This window comes from Colletotrichum godetiae (genome assembly GCF_030913485.1).
Source record: "Colletotrichum godetiae strain CBS 193.32 chromosome Unknown BDP55scaffold_12, whole genome shotgun sequence".
In the NCBI taxonomy this organism is placed as follows: domain Eukaryota; kingdom Fungi; phylum Ascomycota; class Sordariomycetes; order Glomerellales; family Glomerellaceae; genus Colletotrichum; species Colletotrichum godetiae.
This window is the reverse complement of record NW_026851260.1, coordinates 366,453-385,134: the sequence shown is the minus strand read 5'-3', so window position 1 is coordinate 385,134 and position 18,682 is coordinate 366,453. Positions and strand designations below refer to the sequence as shown.

Genomic DNA, 18,682 nt, shown 5'->3' with positions numbered 1-18,682 from the left:
AAGGGGGGTCCTATAACATGCACATCTTAAGAAAATCCCACGAACGAGGCTTGAGGCGGGCCTGGGTTTGCACGCCTCGTTTGACTTAGCACTGTCACCCAGTCGGAAGTGGCCAACCGCACGTCTGCGCTCTGGTACTCGGTCTGGGACACCTGGGATCAGCCGCTTCTTGGATAGATGCTTGGGAAGCGCGATGTGACTTCAGATTACGCCGTCTGGGCTGTCAAGGAGGGAAATCGCAGCATCGCGGTCAGGCTAAATATCCATGCTCGGTATTGAGATTCCTCGATGGCCAAGTTCAAGGCAACGGAGGTTTCCGAAAGCAACTCTTGAATCAAGTCCATATCGCTTCCGAGTGGCTAGGAAGCTTCGTGAGTGGACTTGATATCGTTCTACGGAGTACACAGTGATATGCCCCCGGCACACGAATTTCGTGAGCATCGCAGACTTCCTATGCCCATGTTGCGAGACGACAAGCTCCAGGAATAGTAGCTCGCGTGTCTTCGCCGCTTGCAACCCTGCGGCGGTCCTGCGGCGGTGTCGGCTCGAATGAGGACCTAGTCACTGCTGTCGAGCAATCTGGAGAAAGGGTCGCCGCCCCGAACGAGGATATATTCCCAACGTCTGGTTACTAATAGGTTAGAAGACCCAATCGAACCACGAATTGTCAAGGGACCATGACTCTTCGACGAGAAATGAAACCCGGCTAGCTTCAGACCAAAGCCGCGGAAATCTTCGAGGGAAAACTTCCCGTAGCGTAAAGACGCTACATCTAAATATGGAATGAAAGCCGTTGCCCGCTCCCCCGGCCTCGCTGGCTGGGCCTTCGATCTCGCGGCCTTGTCCGGGCTACTGCTGGCTTAGGATCGACGACGAGGGACCCCCTTGGCGATTGCTTCAACTGTGCACAAGAGGCGCCTTCTACATTCCCAAAGGCTTGGTTCATTACGTGACTGCTGAGTTGGAAGTTTTGTGCCATTCCCGAGTTCCAAGAGCATATTGGTCCACTGCTGCAGCTGCGTCGTGATGGAACCACGCCTGACACTGCTCCTTTCCGTTTCGTACGGCCGAGAACAAATTTTGAACAAGCCGGCAACCCAAGCATTTCGTAGGCGAAAGTCATGCGAAGTGGGAGCTGAAGCTGCAAGTCTACAACCATTGGCTGATTCTTCAGCCCATTTCGCTCTCTCACCAACGTAAGGACATGGGTCTGTCGGTCGTTGTGATTCTAAACAGCGTCCAATGTGTGTGTCGCCTGGTTCGCGGGGAAGAAGAAAAGTGTTCCGCTGTAGGTCGAGACAAGTCGTAGGTATACAGAGTGAGGAGTATTCGTACAACGCATTCCAACCATAATCCGCCAGCAGTACCTCGCAAGAGGCAACAAGGCAATACTAAGTTAACGCCGAAAATGCGGTACGAGGTACACCACACGACGAGTCTCCGCCAGGCTCCAAGTTAGTTGATGGGCCGATGTCTCCTTGACCCGTACGGATACAGCATGGATGTCAGCTCTTCATACCGCGGAGCGTCCTTGCCCTGTCTTTTGGAGTTCTGACAGGCCCACCCACAAATCCTTTCCGCCGAAGCTCACAAGCAGGCAGTCCAGCTCTCGAGAGAAACGACGGGTCATGGAAGACAGTGCGAACTTGCGTATCCGTATCGCTACTCCGCACATTTTGTACGGATACTACACACAGAACTGACGTGGAAATCTATGTATGCCTGCCGGTGAAAGTTGCTTTGGCCAGACAGCCACATCAGTGCATTGCGTCCCCTTTGTTGTGCAGCAGCGGTAGACCGGTGGCTCCCAGTTACAAGTCAACAGCGTTGAGGTGAGTTGTCTCTCCTCCTCAAGATCTCAGCCCGAAAAGGAATAGACTTGCGGCTCGCCCATTGTTAACTCGTCAAGGTTCGGCGACCTGGCGAACCAACGCGTTGCCGAGTGAGACGAGCGGAAAACGGGTGGGGGCCCATTATGCTAGTCTGCGGGAACAGCGGCTGGTACCTGGAGTAAGGGGACCGGCGTCTGCCCTGGGCGTCTTCGGCCACATGTCTGGGCTATTTGAGATGCTGTACTCTGTATGGATGGATGGGTATGGTAACGCCAGGTGGTGATGAAGTTGCCCCTTTGGTACTGGTAGTTTTACGGCAACGGAGGTGGTGGTGATCTCCACAGCCAGACCAACCCAAAGTGACTGCCAGACAATTCTCCTTTCGAGGTTGACGATGCGGCAGCTGCAGTGGCTGCCCAAGACTTGCATCTCAGCGTTGCGTTTTGGGAGTCGCTGAGCAGAATCGGGAAAGCGTGGGACAGCAAGGCACCCCACCATCCTGTCAGTTGATCACAGCGAGCGGCGTGCTGCAAAAGCCTCCAGTCCCCGGTGAGCCCAAGAAGGAAGAAAAAGAAAAAAAAAACCGACGCGATTTTGGCGTTGTTGAGCTGCGTTAGCGCGGCCGGGCTCAAGGGGCAGGCGACAGCAGCATGACTGACAGGGGCCGCTTGCACCCACGAATCGCAGCGGCCTGTTCTGGCAGTCTGACCGGGGCAGATGTCGGAAAGGGTCAGTGAAGAGGAGGGGCCCCAAAGTCACTCGTCCCAATTCATCGCCGTCTCTGCTCTCCTTTTGTCCAGGCCCGGCTTTGGAGCAGCAAAAGGCAGATAAAAGCGACTGTCGGTCTGCGCAGCGGCGGGCCTCAGCGGCCGGAAATGGTCGCAATGGTTGCTCCATTTGTCGCGTGGCAACATGGGCAGTCATGTATCCTCACAGCTAGCAGGCTGCTGAGAGCAGGCAAGAGAGAGGCGCGACTGACGGCGACTGCCGTCTGTCTCTCTGATGATTATGCGGGAGGCATTGTCCAGGCGCTCCGGGTGTCAGATATGCACAAGCAGTGCTCAGGTTCCAACGGATGTGATTACACTAGATGGGCTTGGATTGGACAGGATGAGTTGACAGGCTGGCCGAACCAATTTGGGACGGCATGCGAGGATTGCTCAGTTGGCGAAATATGGTTGGTGTATTCTGTTCCGGTGTCGTGGTTTTACTTTGGTGCTTTGAGTGCCGTCGTAACGCGGGCGGGAAGTGGACGGCTGAGTGGACGTGGACTGAGGTCGCAGTGGCGCTCTGGGCATGTGTTGCTGTGACATGGCTCTAGTCAGTACCGTACCTGGCGATCGGTGATAGCCCGTCGACCTCGGACCAAGATGTCGACGACGACGACGACGTGGACGGCTGGCAGCCGACTGAGACCTGCGATTATCCTACACAGGGCGGCCTGACAAGTACGTCTGTACGGATACTCTGCATGTCCAAGGCAGATGGAGATTTACAGCGACCCGAGACAGAGAGCGACGTAATTGTCCACCATCGCGGGCTTCAGAGCAAGCCGCAGACCAAGCGCGAGCCCGTGGGGAGGCCAAGGATAGGTAGAGCCGGATACCGCAAAGCCGCCATTTGCGGCGAGGAAGAAGAAAGCAGGCTGTCGATCCGTGTGGGTAGTAGAGGGGGCAGCGGCAGTGACAACAAGGATCGAGCGGTGGTGAGGCTGCTCGGATTGCTGAAAAGGCAGTCCGTCTGTAGGTTGCCAGAAGGCTAAGAAGCCGCCGACTGGGGTGGTTCATTTTGCAGAAATGATGATGGCGAGTGACGTGACGGCCCAAGCTCAAGAGGAATGAGGTCGACCGGAACGACCAACACGAACGCATGAACTTGTCGTTCGAAACTCGAGGGAGCAAGAATTGTCAAAGAGCGTTATCATGGTGTATATCCGGAGTGTACTGCGGTGCACTCTGTATTTTGGGCCAGCATCCCATCTGTTTGGAAAGGTGCAGGGTTGGTGGTTCTTGAAGTGCCGTGGTACGGGTTGCGGTGTAAGCAAGCTCTGAAGCTGAAATCCGACTGCAAGGTATCCGTATCCGTAGGAAAATAGCATTAGCCCGTAGCTTCCATTCCTTTCGGATGGTCGATTTCCATGTTGGGAGTCGGGACTGTGAAATGCGGCAAGTGTACTTTGATAAGTTCGACCTGCCACACTTTCTTCAGTGGGGCCGCAATTCTGCGGCAAGTGCACCTGAACCTTGCCGTCGACGTTGCTCTGGAAGGGATTCCCTTTCTCTGGCACTCGTAGCTTGCACTTTGCGTTGTTGCACAGGCTTCCGGGGAGCTCAGTACGAGATGCGTTGACGAGTCCGTGTGTTTTTTTCTGCTTCCAGTGCAAGAGAGAGGCAGGCCGCCGGCACAGCTGAGCTGAAGCGGAACGAGACAACTCCAACAAGACGAGATCATAGCAAGCGCGTGTTCTCGTGTCATGTCGTATGGGCTGATGGATCAATCTTGTGGACTATTGATGGATCCCGTACGTCCCTTGATGTAAGTCTCCTCTCCCTCAGTCTTCTTTCCCCCTTGGAGTTGGAGCAAGGCTAGGAAGGAAGAGAGTGAGGCCCTCGCCTTGTCGACAGTCAATGTAGTTGACGGTTGGGAGAAAAGTAGGCGATCGGAGGATAGCCCGCACAGTCTTGAACACTGTCTCTCGACCGGACACGGCGGATAGTGGGTGCAATCAGACAGTCTCTGTGTCTCTCTGGTCGGCCTCTCGTCCTGCTTATCCAAATGGTCCGTGTGATGCTTGGTCGTGTCAATCAATGCCACACTGTCTGGCCTGTCGGTGGAGGTGGGCGCAGGGACAGGCAGAGTGAGGTGCAGTTGACCAAGGGGGATGGAGGTGGGGGAGGAAAGCTCCAAGTGGAGTGAAGATACCTTGTCTGCGTGAGGTAGGTACCCACTTACAGGTACCTTGCCCTGAAGACAAACCACATGACCTGAGCTTCCAACATGATGCTCTGACATTTGAATTACCTAAGGCAGAAGACAAGTCTCAGGTATCTTTTCCACCATCCCGACCAACACGTGTACCTGGCGTGGAAAGTGCTGACATAAGATAGGAACGGATATCACCATGATCTATGCGTCCTCGTAATTAATTACTACCTTACTTTACCTTACTGCGGTACGGAGTACTTGGGTACCTTACCTTACACTCAGCCATCCGCAAGTACGTTGTGTTCGTACCTTGACGCACCTTTGCGGCCTCATCTCACTTTTTGTTCACTCACTCTCTTCCTTTCTCACTCACTCTCTTGTTTGCATGCCGTCTTGGCCACTGCCACAAAAAAAAAACTCATCACCACTTGACCGATAGCTGCGGAGACCAATGTAAGAAAAGGGGAGGGAGTCTCTACTTCGTACTTCTTGAGTCCTTAGGCTCTGGAGCATCGCGCCAACTCTCATCTTACCAATCGTCTAGTGAGCACTAAGCAAGAGCCGGACTTGTCAACTCGCCCCGGCAACTAACTAAGCCGTCCGCCCGTCCCCCTCTACTCCGTACAAAACATTCTTGCCCCTCTCTGCGCTCTATTCTATCGTTTTAGCTCCAACAAACGCTTCTTCCACAGCCCAGTAGCACCAGTGTACAATGGAAAGTAGCGTCTGCTGTCTGCGCAAGTGCAACGCGGCAAATTACACGCCGCAGCGGCATAAACCGCCAACCCTGCTGCTTGTGTTTGGTGCAAGCTCATCCGAAGTTTCTTCCTATGCTTCATTTCATCTTTGCCCGTCCCCTCACAGACAATCGACAAGACGTACACGCACTCTTCGTACTCACACAGTACTGAGAGTAGTACTTGCTCACCGACGCAGCACAGACTTCAGCTATCCTCGCCTGTTCGGATCAGATGATGCCATTGGGATCGTCGTAACTGTTCGGCTTGACCTGCCCCGCCTGTCTCGTCGTCTTCGGTTCTGCAAATCTGCCCTCCACAACCTGAACCACCTCCTCAACTGCCCTTTCGTCGTTACCCCCTCCGCCGTCGGGTTGAGTCGAGTCAAGCCGATACACTGCCTGTCCCTTTCGGTCACATTCTCGCCACTTTTTCGAGAGCCCCTTCGAAGCCGACGGGATATTGTCCGTCTACCTGTCAAAGTGCCGTCTCTCTGCTCCAAACCACCGCCCGATTACTTAGTCATGCCATGCTCATCTCGTTTTCTACGCTGGCTCAGTCCTACTGTTCTTTGGAGTGCTCCCACGATAGGCGGCGCATTGACTTGTCATTCTGCAATGTCTCGCTCTCGTCCCTTTGGCGGTTAGTCACCGCCCTGTCATTCAGTCTGTCAGTTGTAGTTGGTCTTGTCACGGACGGTACAAACTCCCAGGCCTTGCCGAGTGTCATCGTTCATCACCGAGAGGCCTCGCCCGCGTAGTCGACGGATACACGTCCAAGTCCACGCCTGCCGGGCCTATCTTCAGCCCAGAGCAGGGGAGTCGAGTCCAAAGTTTTTAGTGTGGCACCAACTGACATGGGGGCGTCGTCCAAACCCAGGGACGCAAAGACGCTTCATGGACCAGGGGTCGGGACAGACGCTGGGGCCGGGGGACCAGGATTTTGAACCAGGGGGTGTGGGATGAGATGGGATGGGTTGCGAATGGGACGTGTGGATGCCCGGTGGATGTGAAGGGTTCACTCTCAATTCAGGTTCGCTCAGGTGGGTGCAACCATCCTCCCACCCTGCTCCTGTCCGTCCTATGTCCTCGCCCTCACACTCACTCACGCACTCACGCACTCACGCACTCACTCATACTCCAAAGCTGGAGTCGGACACTAGGAGGAGCCCAGCTGCTGATGGATGCCGCTGCTCACTGCACAAATCCCCCAATGTCACTCAAATCCATCCTCGACAATGTAGTTTCCTCCCCCTCTCTTTCTCACTCGCGCTGGCGCTGTGCTGACATGGACACACCCTCATCCACACGTCGGCTCTCCTCTCACTTTAACTCTCACCCTCACAGCCTGCTTCTCCCCTCGCTCCGCCGGCCACGTCCGCTTCTCCGGCGGCACCTCATCCTCGTCCTCAAGGGCCAAAGTCTGGGTCTACCTGCATAGCTCAGCACAGTTTATGGATACACAGTCTGTGCCTTATGCACAACTGGCCGCGGCTCGAGCCCTGTCATATCCTGTCCCTCCGCTGCTTTGCTTACCTTACCTTACCTTAGCTTTGCTGGCTTGACTTGTCTGCCCTGCCCTGGCCCCTAGAGACCCTCCTTGACCTCCCCTTTCTCTTCCCTCCCAGGGCCCGAGAGTCAAGAGAGTTGACCCCCTTGCTCCCTTGGTCTCCCGATACCTCCACCCAAATATGATCTTCTCGCTGCCAAGGGGGGTACCCGGTGGACGACGAGAGAGGCCCCCCCCCTCTTGCTGCTCGCCCATGCCCTGCCGCCACCCCAGCGCCTACCTACACAGTACCGCGCGACTTACACCCACGTCGGCTTGCACACGCACACGCTCCTCTGCGCTCGCTCTGTGATGATGGGTCGACAAGACACATCAATACATCTTCCGCCTCTCACCCCCCTCCTCTCCCGTCACTCCTTCTTCCCACTCCTCCTGTCATTGTTTTTTGTGCCCTTTCTCTCTCGTCAAGCCTCGTCTGTGCGCCTACAGGCCCTTGCCTAGACAGATCGACTATCTCGCCCTCAAGACCTTGGAGGACTTGAGCAGACCTTGCTGTCTCGCCTCTGCGCGGCCCTGCCTGACCCTTCCTCATCCCGCTTGTCGTTCCCCATTCGATCTAAAAGCAGACAAGCTCCCCTCGATCTGCTGTTCCGATTCCCGCGCCTCTCACACCCACGTTCTCTCTTCACATCTCTCTTAATATCACCAGGCTTTCAGCCCTCTTACCTCAGTCACTCTTTCACTCAATCTCTAGTCTGGTGACTTGATCCTGCGGCCTCTAGACATCGCCGGGAACATAATACGCATGCCTATCCCCGTTGCCATACTGGTTCTGCACTCGCTCTGCACACATTCGTTACCATCGCCATCGTGTTAACCACCGAGCCCCCGTTGAACGGTTTACTCTCGAGCTTGGACAACTTTGTCACATCAGCAGCCATGGCGTTCTACCCAAACTACCAGACTGCGACAGCATACGATTATGGCTTCAGCACTCCTTTCCCCGGAGCCCCTCTTTACCATCAGAATGACTACATGGAAATGTTACGACAGCAACAGGCAATGATGAGCCGGGGCCTGTTTCCTGCAACTGGTGGAAAGGCTACTGAATCCAAACCGAGACTTGCCAAGGACGAGGTCGACAAGCTTGAGAGGGAATTCCAGAAGAACAACAAACCTAACAGCAGCTTGAAGAAGCAGCTCGCCGAGGAGATGAGAGTGGATATTGCGAGGATTAATGTACGTTGCCCTTCAGCCTGGTCTCTTGACATGCATCCACTGACAGGTTATAGAACTGGTTCCAAAATCGGCGAGCAAAGGCGAAGCAAGAGAAGAGGACGCAGGAAAATGAGGCTCGCCGCAAGTCTGAGCAGGCTACCGAAACGTCCATTAGCTCCGAGACCATCAAGGAGTCCTTCCACGACCACGACGACGATCTTCGCCCGTCCGCGGCTCCATTCCCGCCCGTTCACGTATCAACCGACGCGTCGTCTATCAGCGAAGCATCACCCTCGGAGGGCACTCAAACCCCTGAGCCAACGTATGAACAGCCACAGGTCGTAACACAAGAGCCGGAATCAGAATACGCCTCGCCCGACTCATCCAACTCTTTCCAGCACCAGGATCTTAACATTGGCTACACTCTTGGCCCCGACCAATTCTATCCCGAACAAACACCCTGCGATTTCTCCGCATCTATGCCTTCAGAGCTCATCCACCAAACACCTAACCACTTGACTCTTTCGATTCCCAGCCAGTACTTGACGACACAGCTTCCCGAGTCAACAAGTGCCTCTTCGTTCTCGTCTTACCACCTGAGCGCAAGCGACATGGACGAGTCATTTGCTTCTTTCCCGCACGGCCTGGCTACCGACATGACTAGCCCAATTCCGATCAACGTTAAGCAGGAGCAAATGCAGAGCGAGGATCTCGACAGGTTCGACCAATTCTCTCCCCAGTCGATGTCCCGTTCCCCTCCCGAAATCTCCACGCCAGACTTCCGATTCAAGTCCGGTTCAACCATCGACATAGCTAGCAGAAGAAACTCCAAGAGACCCGCTGCACTCGTTAGTTGCGTGCGGAGCCAGTCTTACAACTTCTCGGGTCCGAAGACCGGGATTGAGATGCCTAGACGCATGGAGGCACCTAGCCCGATGCGCCGCGTTGCATCTGCGACAGGAAACTTCCCGAGGGGAATCCAGAAGCCCGCCGGTTCAGGTCCGAGATCGCCAATGTGCTTTGGTCCTAACCAGGAGAACCTCATCTTGCATATGGCCTCAAGGTCGCCGATATCACGAAGCCCAGCGGCGCCACCAACCCCAAACACACCAATCGTCCCCAGTCAACAAGCTCTGCGTGAGACCACTGTCTCATCAATGTCCTCTGCCGAGGAGGACAAGAGCTACAGCATGCAAAACAACCTGACAGTACCGCAGTATGCCATGGACCCTACCATGAGGACCCCGCCGGACACCCCCGGCATGATGACGACCATGCCGAACTCCCTGTTTCCCGCGTTCGACTACAACGTTTCTGACGAGCCGCTCTCGACACCCAGCTTCGGAAGCTTCGACCAGGAGTTCCCCAACATGTCGTCGAGCGTACCCAGCTACGTTGCACACGGGTGCGCAAGCCAGCCGGTCACACCCTCGTTCCCTCCCAGCAACATGGGACCGGCATTCTACTCATCGTACGGCGGTGGCAACACCGAGTACAACTGGTCGGATGCATCTTCCGTCTCAGTCAAGCCGTCACCTGAGCAATCACGGTCAAGACAGTTTCAGTTCACCAACATGACTGCTCAAGATTTCCATGGAGAATGAGGTGCCGTCCGGAATGTGGCTGAACTCAAACCCGGTCTTTCCTAGTAAAGTTTCGAGGGGGGTATCTGTCATCACATAGCAGTCAAAAACTTGCTCATGTATACTCGGCGCTGTACAACTCCCAAGGTTCTCTACTGCGTTGTTTTTCTTTGTACATACAGCGATTTGCTTTACACCATTGGGCCATTGGCGCTGCACCGGGACTACCTTGTACTTGGACTACACGGGTCCCCTATTTCCTTAGTTGTTTTATCTCTCTCGTCTGCAGCAACGATTTCCTTTATCATGATACCTACTGCATACACCAAAGAAACAAATCTCTTTACCTAATGTAATGATATACATACGGCTTATGTCCTGCTGGCGGCGGCGCTGTTTGTGGCTGGAGAGGGGGGAGGAAAAAAGGGACCTGGATACCCCATCGGAAGCACAGGACAGGTGGCGGGAGGGTTCGAGGTACGCGCGTCTCAGCCGCGTTGGGTTGGAATATGCCTCAACCTCTTGAGGTTCGCGGCGGCGTGAGGGGAAGAACACGACCCTCGCAGAGCAGGTCAGCACATATGGACACCAAAGTTGGAGGTGCAGGATGGGAAATGGGCTCGGATAGATGGAACCGGATGGTAGGAAGGATGGGATAGGGCGTTCATCTTCCGCAGTGATCTACCTCAGCTTGGGTAAGAGACGCCGAACTTCACCTTTAGGAGCTTAGGAGGCCAAAATCAAAAAGTATTTGCCACACAGTCCACCGGGCCACCCGTTCACCATGTCGGTCGAACATGAGATGGAATCGCTTGCCCGGTGTAGCTCCACCCACACCGAGGACATCGTGCCTTCCCATCAGCATCATGTGGTATATAAGGGGTCAAGCGTTCCCGTTCTTTCGCCCACCGGACGCGGTGGGTCACAGAGCGTCGACGGGCGTTGAGAGCCGCAGTAGCCGAGCGGGTTGTAGTCTAGCTGGTAGAAACTTGAATCTTGAGACAGAACTGCCCTGATAGTGATGGTTTCATAGGTGCTCGAACCTCGCAAGTTCGAGTGCTGAACTTTTGCGTTTTTGACCATATCGTACTTTGGTCAATTTCATTCACTTGATAGATACATTGCCAAAGAATGACTCCCTTGTGTCAAATGGGCATTTGGAGGTGAGCTGCGGGTGGTGAAGGTAAATGCAGCATACAAAGATGACTTCGCGATGCCCAGCGTGGTGTTGTTTACTTTTTTGGGACTGGGCAACCCGCGGCAACGGCAGGTCACGTTACTTGGGTGAATACACGCCGACTGTAGGTAAGGAATAACCGCGACCACGCCAGAATCACGGCAGACAAATGCAGTCAAATGTATGATTCGCCCTTCTTTCTTACATCACCTCACTCAAGTGACGTGCATCTTATTATGAGTCTGAGTACGTTGGAGACCTGCCTACTGCTATGCTTCATGAGGGCCAGACATCTTACAATGATGTATTTTCATATGTACCACAGTCATAGCTTCTAATGTATCTCATCATACACTTCAGATGTATTTCAAGAGTCTCAAGGCTGCGATTAAGCGCGTATGACGTTGACTTGAGGTGAGGTGAAGTCGCAGCAGAGTTCCATTGAAGAACATTGGCCCCACTCTTCCGAAAGTCAATTGAGCCAATGGCGCCCGAGCGTTCACTTTGCGAGGAAGGTCCCTCGGGATTGGGTTTGGGGAAAGCGGTTCGTGTGGGGAAAGAAACTTGTCAAACTTCCCATCAATGCGGTCGGTGCAGGAATGCATCAGATCTGCAACGTCTTTCTTCGACATCTTCTTCTTTTCTCCGAACAAAGACATGGCTTCGTTTTGACTTCATATACCTACATTCCTCAGCTCGCTCTTTGTTCGACCACGTGGTCCGAGGAATGCGGGCAAGACTCGCATTCCAGTCAGTCTCTGCGACTGGCACGCGGACACACTAAGATCAAGCTCCAAAAACCACGTTTTGGCTAAGCTTACCCGCCCCGAATACCACGTTGAGAACAAGACACACACACTCACACACACACATTCAGCCCTCCGCATTCCGCATTCCGTCTGCCGCTGGAACGCTGGAACGCTGGAACAGCTTTCCCCCTCGCGCCCCTTGTGCAAAGACCAAGGTACCGACCTACTCGGACTTGGTTGTTATCGGAGACATCGAGAACCCCGAGCTAAGTCCAATCAAGGTAAGCCAAGGTGGAGGTTCGTCCATTCAACATTCCCATCCACCCCTGAATCTGCCAATCTCGCTCTTCGTCTTGTCCCGGGGACACCCCAGATTCCATCCATCCCCCCCCCCCCCCCCCCGCTCCCCGCATCAACCTCCACCGGCTTTCTGTCACGTCGACAATCGACTGGATTTCTTCTGCCGTGCACTACAGCCGGCATCCACTGCTACCCACGCGGCTATGGCCCTGGTAGCGACTCCGAAAGAGGGCATCATTACCACCCGATGGGGAGTTGCTAGGCCATTTCTGGTGCGATCACCCCCTTCATATCTGCGTTTTCCATGCGGAGAGGAGTAAGTTCCCGGAGTTGTCCCGCCTCTGGACAACGAAAAGTCCTGGGCCGTCAACTCGCCTCGGGCGTAGGGCGTCGGGCGCGCGGCGCCAGCAGTGCCTCACGCCTTGGTTACTTACCTGGGGCGATGACGGAGGGCCGGCAACCATGCGAACGTCCCTCATTCGATCTCCGTTAGCTATTCCCCTCGCCATGTAGCGAAGCGAATGGTGTCGGTCCGATAGACCCCAGTTTCTGACTGCCGTCCACCCTTGTCGAACGAAATCTCGTGGCCATTCTTTACTAATGGGATGCGAGGGCATAGTACCTTAGTAGACGATGCCATCCGACATGAAGAGGTCGCGGTATAAAGAGGGTTCCAAAGTCCCTAATGACCAAACTCCCCTTTTGTCGACATCCAGATCTCAACCGGATCGATATCAGCTTCTGAAGAGAATGGCTTTCTTTGTGTACTTCCTCGCCACGGCGCTGTACCTTTCCGCGCCGGTGTGGTCCGCCGCTATCCGCTGTAGGGACAACGGCCCCGTTGTCAGTGTGAAGAATGGCTCGTACGCAGGCATTCACAGCGCAGAGTATGACCAGGACTTTTTCCTTGGAATGCCATACGCCAAGGTATGTGGCTTTAACCTTTTGTTGATGACGACATGCTGACCATTCTAGACTCCTGAACGATTCCGCATCGCCCAAGGCCTAGACTCAACATGGGACGGCACCCATACAGCCACGGAGTACCCAAAGCATTGCATCGGATACGGATCTGACATGATCGGCTATGAGTCTTCGGAAGACTGTCTGTATCTCAATGTTGTTCGCCCAGCCGGCGTGGCTCCCGACGCGCAGCTTCCCGTAGCTGTGTGGATCCATGGAGGCGGTCTGGTATGTTCCTTCGCCGGACCCTCGCGAGAACCACTGCTGACAGGGCGAAGTATATGGGCGGATCAGCGGATAGGCGTTACAACCTCTCCTTCATTGTCGAGAACAGCGTCAAGCAAGGGACTCCCCTCGTTGCGGTCAGCTTGAACTATCGTCTGTCCGTCTTTGGCTTCCCGGGTGGCAAGGAGGCCCTTGATGCTGGCGCGACCAACTTGGGCTTCAGAGATCAACGCCTGGCTCTGCATTGGGTCAACGAAAACATTGCCAGCTTCGGTGGTGCCGCCGACAAGGTCGTTATCTTTGGTGAAAGTTCAGGTGCTGAAAGTGTCGCTGGGCAAGTGCTGGCATACAACGGTAAGTCGCCATCATACGCATACGAGGTGTATCTGCAACTGACACCATCAAGGACGCGACGACGGCCTTTTCAGGGGCGCGGCTGCGGAATCCGGCTTCGGAGGACTCATTCCCCGTATGGTCGGCGGCTTCAACTCCACTTCCTACCAGAGCAACTACGACCTCTTCGTCGGCAACATTTCCACCTGCGCCTCCACTGTCGGCACCCAGGAGTCGATAGAGTGCCTGCGTACAGCACCTTTGGATGAGTTCAACGCTGTGCTGAACGCGACTACGTCTCCCTTCAGCTTCATCCCCATGAAGGATGGCGACTTTCTCGCAGACTTTGCGACGTCGCAACTCGAACGCGGAGACTTTGTAAAGGTTCCCGTTTTGATCGGATCCAACTCTGACGAAGGTTCTGCATTCGGCCAGGGAAGGGGCCCGAACGGTGGGCCGATCAACACTGATGAGGACATGGCGTGGGCCGTACGCAGCATCATGGCCCCCGATGTCGAGGAGACTACAGGCCAAAGCATCGAGGAGCTTGTTGACGAGGCATTAGCTCTGTACCCCGATGACCAGGCTGTTGGCATCCCGAGCTTGCAGACGTGGCCACATATCATCCAGCCCGGCGAGGAAATTGCCGTAGCTCGCGGTCTGCAGCAGAGACGCGGCGGGGCTTTCTTCGGAGACATGTACCTATGTCCCAATGACCCTCCTTCGCATAGCATGTACACGCTGACTTTCGGATAGGTTCTTTGGTTTCCTACGCCGCCGTGCCAACATCATATGGTCCCAAAACGGCGTGCCGTCCTACGCGTACCGCTTCGACGTTACTGTGAATGGAGTGCCAGAGTTCATTGGCGCGACTCACTTCCAGGAGGTAAGTTTGTTGCGTGCGACGTGGCGATTCACGGCGTGATTCATGAACCCATCGGCCGTTGTGCAAAGACTAACCCCCACCCAGGTCGCATTCGTATTCAACAACCTTAATGGCCTTGGCTATGACATAAATCCTTTTGGAGGAAACGACACGGCCTACACTGAGAAGGCCACCGCGCTGTCAAAGACAATGTCCGCGGCGTGGGTTAACTTCTTCGTCTCCCTCGATCCTAATGGTGCTCCGGGCCTGGGTGAGTGGCCTGCGTATTCGACGGACGGTGGTGCATCTGGCAGCGACGTGGTATTTGGCCTCAACGGCACAGTGTTGGAGACGGACGACTGGCGGGTAGAAGGTATGAGCTGGATGATTGAGCACGGGCTCGACATCTTTGGGAACTAAGTTTCGTCTCGTCTCGCACGGCGCGTTGGGTACGCGTTGGATAAGTTACCTACTGCGTAAACATCTTCGAACCTTATTCGCCCGGCGGTATGCATATAGGCCATTTGACCAGTACATATACGTACGTACTATAAGTACATACTATACAAGAGTTACCACTTCAAAGTCGCGACAACCAACCAAACAACCTAGGCTTGAAAGAGAGGCCTGGGACTACTTCCACGGGGAATAAGTCCTGATATCCTGCACCGGAAGGAACGGGCTGTATGATCCTTTCAATCCTCCGATCATCTCAACTGCGCGTAGACTAACCATGACTTTTGCGGCGTATATGAGTGACCAACGACACCTAAAGACTATATTCAGTTTCAATGCAACACTATCAAGTCAAGAGTCTCTTGAGTCCCGCTATAAGCGAGCAGCAGGTGGAGTTTCTCGCCCGAGAGTTATACGTGGTTGGTTGGAGGAGCCAAACGTTGTTAGAACCGCGGCTATGCCCTCGAGGTTGCCCGACGAAATTAATAATCGACATCAAGACTTGTACTTACTTACATACATGTATGTGATGTTGAATCCTGCCCCGTTTACCACTTGTCATTTACACAGAATAATATCGTGGGCTGATGTCGCCCACTTTTCATCATATGAGGCTTCCCCCCCCCCCTGTCATAGCCCTAGGCCCCCTAGTCGTGCCACACTACCCGGGCGAAGGCGGCTCGGGTCGATCCTTGGAGATCTGGGGGGAGGGGATGGGATTGTGCATGATGCTAAAATGAATTCTGCATCAACACGAAGTCGTATTTCCTCGCTCCTTTGATGGGAATTGCCATTTCTTGTTGATATAATCGACGGAGGGGCAGGAGTGTGCGGGACAAATTGACAGCAGTAGATGGATAGGTGCTTCAGAGGCCCAGCTCTGATAGTTTGGATACAAACATGATGCTTTCTCAATTGATATGAGTTATGTTGACCATTGACCGGACTACATTGTCTCCTCGGTCTTTTCGTGGAATACCCACACCACCGGAAGGATTCGACTTTTTATCACAAAGTTACCCATTCCTTCCGCCCCCCCCATATGCCCGGCGGAATCCTTAGCCCCACTGGCCAAAAGTCTAAATAACCCAGCCCTATCACTTCTAGACCAATTGTGTCAACTCCATCTTCTTTAGAGACAACCTCGGCAAGGCAGGAAGCAGGTGTCTCTCGTCGTCTCACATTGCCAAGGAATAAATTGGAACCTCGAATTGGAGAATGTCATGAACTGGAGCTGCAGTGCTTCTTGGCGCTTACAATGTCTCTGCTGAGCCGTTTCGCTTGACGATGCCTTGGGGATGCTGTTACCTAACGAGTTCGAGTTGTCAATTCCCTTTCTCGGCGAGGAAGGGGGAGAGACAATGTAGGCAGGGCTTAGGCAGGGCTGGAAAGGGCTGAGTATGTACGAGAAGTGACAGTGAGGAACTTTTGATCCAGCTATCATGAACTTTTGAAGTATCCACAGGCTCACGTTTCCATACGAGACGAAGGGTGAAGTACGCATAACAAGGGTCTAGTCTTACAAGCCTCTGGGATATATAAACACGTCCTCTTTCCTTCATTTCACAATCTCTCTCTCACCAACTCACAACAAGCTTCTTCAGATCAACAGTCAAAGCCCCAAACTCAACTCACCATCATCTTTCAACAACCAAGTTCCAAGATGCTCATCACTAACATCCTCACCGCAGCCACCACGGCCTGCGCCATCTTCGCCCCCGCCGTCGCGGCCTACGATATGAGAGTCAAGAAGTACGGCAAGACGGACTGCTCCTCGTCCGGCGGCGGCAACCTGGACTGGAATGCAAATGAATGTCACGCCCTCTACAGCACCGACTGGGGCATGAAGGTCATTGACTATGACACCAAGTGCAAGAGTAAGAATAAGACCAGCCCCTCGATCCTCCAACGACCCATTATTTTTCCCAGAAGCAAAAAGAGAGAAAGAACATGATCTGACTACTGGATGTTAGTGAGAGGATACAACAACGGAAACTGCAGGGGCAGTGCGGTTACTGCCTTCAGCACCAGGCAGTGCCACACTTTGAAGGGAGTTTGGTCCGTTCGTGTTGAGTGTGAGTGAGCGGTTACAGGAGATGGGACAATTGTAACAGAGCCTTGACCTCGGAAGGAGATGAGAGAAGGGATACTTTCTTATGGCATTAGAGTGAAGGGCATGTAGACTTCGCACACACGAGAAGCCGTTACTTAATCACAATCCCATGTGCTAGGTGTTCAGTAGTCAAAACTTGGTGAACCAACATATGTCCAGAGGAGGAAGTAGCCAGTTTGCCTCGTGTGTCTTCGCATCGCTTCACGGGTTGCGGTCCGCTTCTTGTGAGATCGCCCCGTGTAAGTCTGATTCATGAGATATGTTGACATCTTTTGGTACCTGTTTTCTCCCTTGACTTAATCATCATGTGTCGTCATTGAACTATGCGTTGGTGTGACTTGATCTTTCTATATCGACAAACAGCCCAGAAAAGGCAAGACAGGGCCATCAACTCCAAGAAAATTACGGCCAGTAATCCGCCCCATCGAATTTGACTGAGAAACGTGCCGGTTGCTTCTACGTCATGCCCAAATTCCAAGCCTGTCGCAGGATGTCCCAAGTGATCTAAGTACCAGAAGTGTTTTGGGTCATTTGTACAGTCTCCTACTGTAACTGGACGGAAGCCCTTTTGTAGGAACCCATCTAGTAGATCACTTATACCGTGGTGATTCTCCTTCCGAAGCCCTCGTATCGGAACGAGAAAAGAATCTCGTTTAGGATCTGCCGCTTGTACTCTGTCAAGGAGAAGCGTAGTCTCCGTGTTGTTACCCATGTCCGCGGGTTCAGCGTCCCAAAGTACCAGTCGCTGACCATTTATCGTCAACTTTTCAACACAGCCGTTTCGTACTGTGCAATCGCTCGGGGACGACCAAATGTACTGCGGTCGAAGGCCGTCAGAGGTGGAAGAGGTCCCCAAGACTATGGAAACCTTCTGGCGGGCCTTGAGAAGGTCCTGTTGTTCCGCGTCGCTGTGATGGCGACGACTCGAGGTGCCGAGTCCAATCAGATGCCCATTATCGTGCAGCTTCTGTATCCCGGATTCACCGCCGTTGTCTTTTATTACATCTGTGGTCCATGGGGTGCTCCTTAGAAAGAAGGAAGCTTGTGCATTTCGCTGTGAAAATAGCGACAGTATGTCATCCTTTTCGGTCCACGAGTCGTCATCGAATGTAAATGCTACTGTGCCCGGAACCTTTGGATCATGTTAGGTTTGTGTTGCTCCCGGTTGAGGACTCGAGAGGCTATGCGACTTACGGTACATTTTCGGATGACTTGGCCGTGTTTTGACAAGATACGAGGACTCATCTTAGTATATGCCTTAACCCAGATGCGCTTTTGAAAAGGTTGAGACTTATGAAGCAACGGACACTCGCGAACTCTGCAAAAAGAAAATTGCCATGGAGCACGAGGCCTCAGAGGCGGGCTGCTCCGTTCCCTTCCCGCCTCTTACCCCCATCCCTTCGGCATAATCGCACGGCAGAATATCTGTAATATTACCCAAGCAGCAGCAATTGATCCCAGCTCACACGTGTTTTGTAATCTTCTCCGTTCCTCGCCATGTCGTGTTGCATCCCACGCGGCAGTATCGCTTAGCCACGTCCCCCCTCTTTCTGTCGGCCCGAAACTCTAAATAGATGAAGCAAGCGCTGAAGATGATGGAAATGAGACTATCACTGGCCACATCGTATAAGCTTATGGATCCTGGTCAAGGGGTCCAATGCAACGTCCGTTGCCACGCCGGTGGCTGGGCCCCCGAC

At 53.8% G+C, this 18,682-nt stretch overlaps 7 protein-coding genes across 7 annotated transcripts; 5 read left to right on the top strand and 2 right to left on the bottom strand.

The window, feature by feature from the left end:
• Positions 1-2,628: 2,628 nt before the first annotated feature.
• Positions 2,629-4,974, top strand: BDP55DRAFT_766640 (uncharacterized protein; the record flags this gene model as incomplete). Its single annotated transcript, XM_060580970.1, has 3 exons — positions 2,629-3,064; positions 3,154-3,280; positions 4,940-4,974. Exons 1-3 carry the CDS (start codon positions 2,708-2,710, stop codon positions 4,972-4,974), a joined length of 519 nt encoding a protein of 172 aa, XP_060431937.1. The 5' UTR covers positions 2,629-2,707.
• An 11-nt stretch (positions 4,975-4,985) lies between these two features.
• BDP55DRAFT_657251 (uncharacterized protein) lies at positions 4,986-6,447 on the top strand. The gene has a single exon (XM_060574402.1). It carries the CDS (start codon positions 5,470-5,472, stop codon positions 6,139-6,141), a length of 672 nt encoding a protein of 223 aa, XP_060431936.1. The 5' UTR covers positions 4,986-5,469; the 3' UTR covers positions 6,142-6,447.
• Positions 6,448-7,942: 1,495 nt separating this feature from the next.
• Positions 7,943-9,825, top strand: BDP55DRAFT_692374 (homeobox domain-containing protein; the record flags this gene model as incomplete). The annotated part of the gene is made up of 2 exons (XM_060577109.1): positions 7,943-8,242; positions 8,296-9,825. The coding sequence occupies 2 exons, from the start codon at positions 7,943-7,945 to the stop codon at positions 9,823-9,825; spliced, it is 1,830 nt and encodes a 609-aa protein (XP_060431935.1).
• Positions 9,826-12,780: 2,955 nt separating this feature from the next.
• BDP55DRAFT_629844 (carboxylesterase) lies at positions 12,781-14,836 on the top strand (the record flags this gene model as incomplete). Its single annotated transcript, XM_060572073.1, has 6 exons — positions 12,781-12,957; positions 13,006-13,221; positions 13,272-13,572; positions 13,625-14,285; positions 14,308-14,437; positions 14,522-14,836. The coding sequence occupies 6 exons, from the start codon at positions 12,781-12,783 to the stop codon at positions 14,834-14,836; spliced, it is 1,800 nt and encodes a 599-aa protein (XP_060431934.1).
• Positions 14,837-15,970: 1,134 nt separating this feature from the next.
• Positions 15,971-16,749, bottom strand: BDP55DRAFT_657235 (uncharacterized protein). Its single transcript, XM_060574401.1, has one exon. It carries the CDS (start codon positions 16,374-16,376, stop codon positions 16,005-16,007), a length of 372 nt encoding a protein of 123 aa, XP_060431933.1. The 5' UTR covers positions 16,377-16,749; the 3' UTR covers positions 15,971-16,004.
• BDP55DRAFT_726622 (uncharacterized protein) lies at positions 16,536-16,955 on the top strand (the record flags this gene model as incomplete). The annotated part of the gene is made up of 2 exons (XM_060579173.1): positions 16,536-16,749; positions 16,846-16,955. 2 exons carry the CDS (start codon positions 16,536-16,538, stop codon positions 16,953-16,955), a joined length of 324 nt encoding a protein of 107 aa, XP_060431932.1.
• A 343-nt stretch (positions 16,956-17,298) lies between these two features.
• BDP55DRAFT_629842 (uncharacterized protein) lies at positions 17,299-18,484 on the bottom strand (the record flags this gene model as incomplete). The annotated part of the gene is made up of 4 exons (XM_060572072.1): positions 17,299-18,117; positions 18,180-18,303; positions 18,376-18,410; positions 18,452-18,484. The coding sequence occupies 4 exons, from the start codon at positions 18,482-18,484 to the stop codon at positions 17,299-17,301; spliced, it is 1,011 nt and encodes a 336-aa protein (XP_060431931.1).
• Positions 18,485-18,682: the final 198 nt, after the last annotated feature.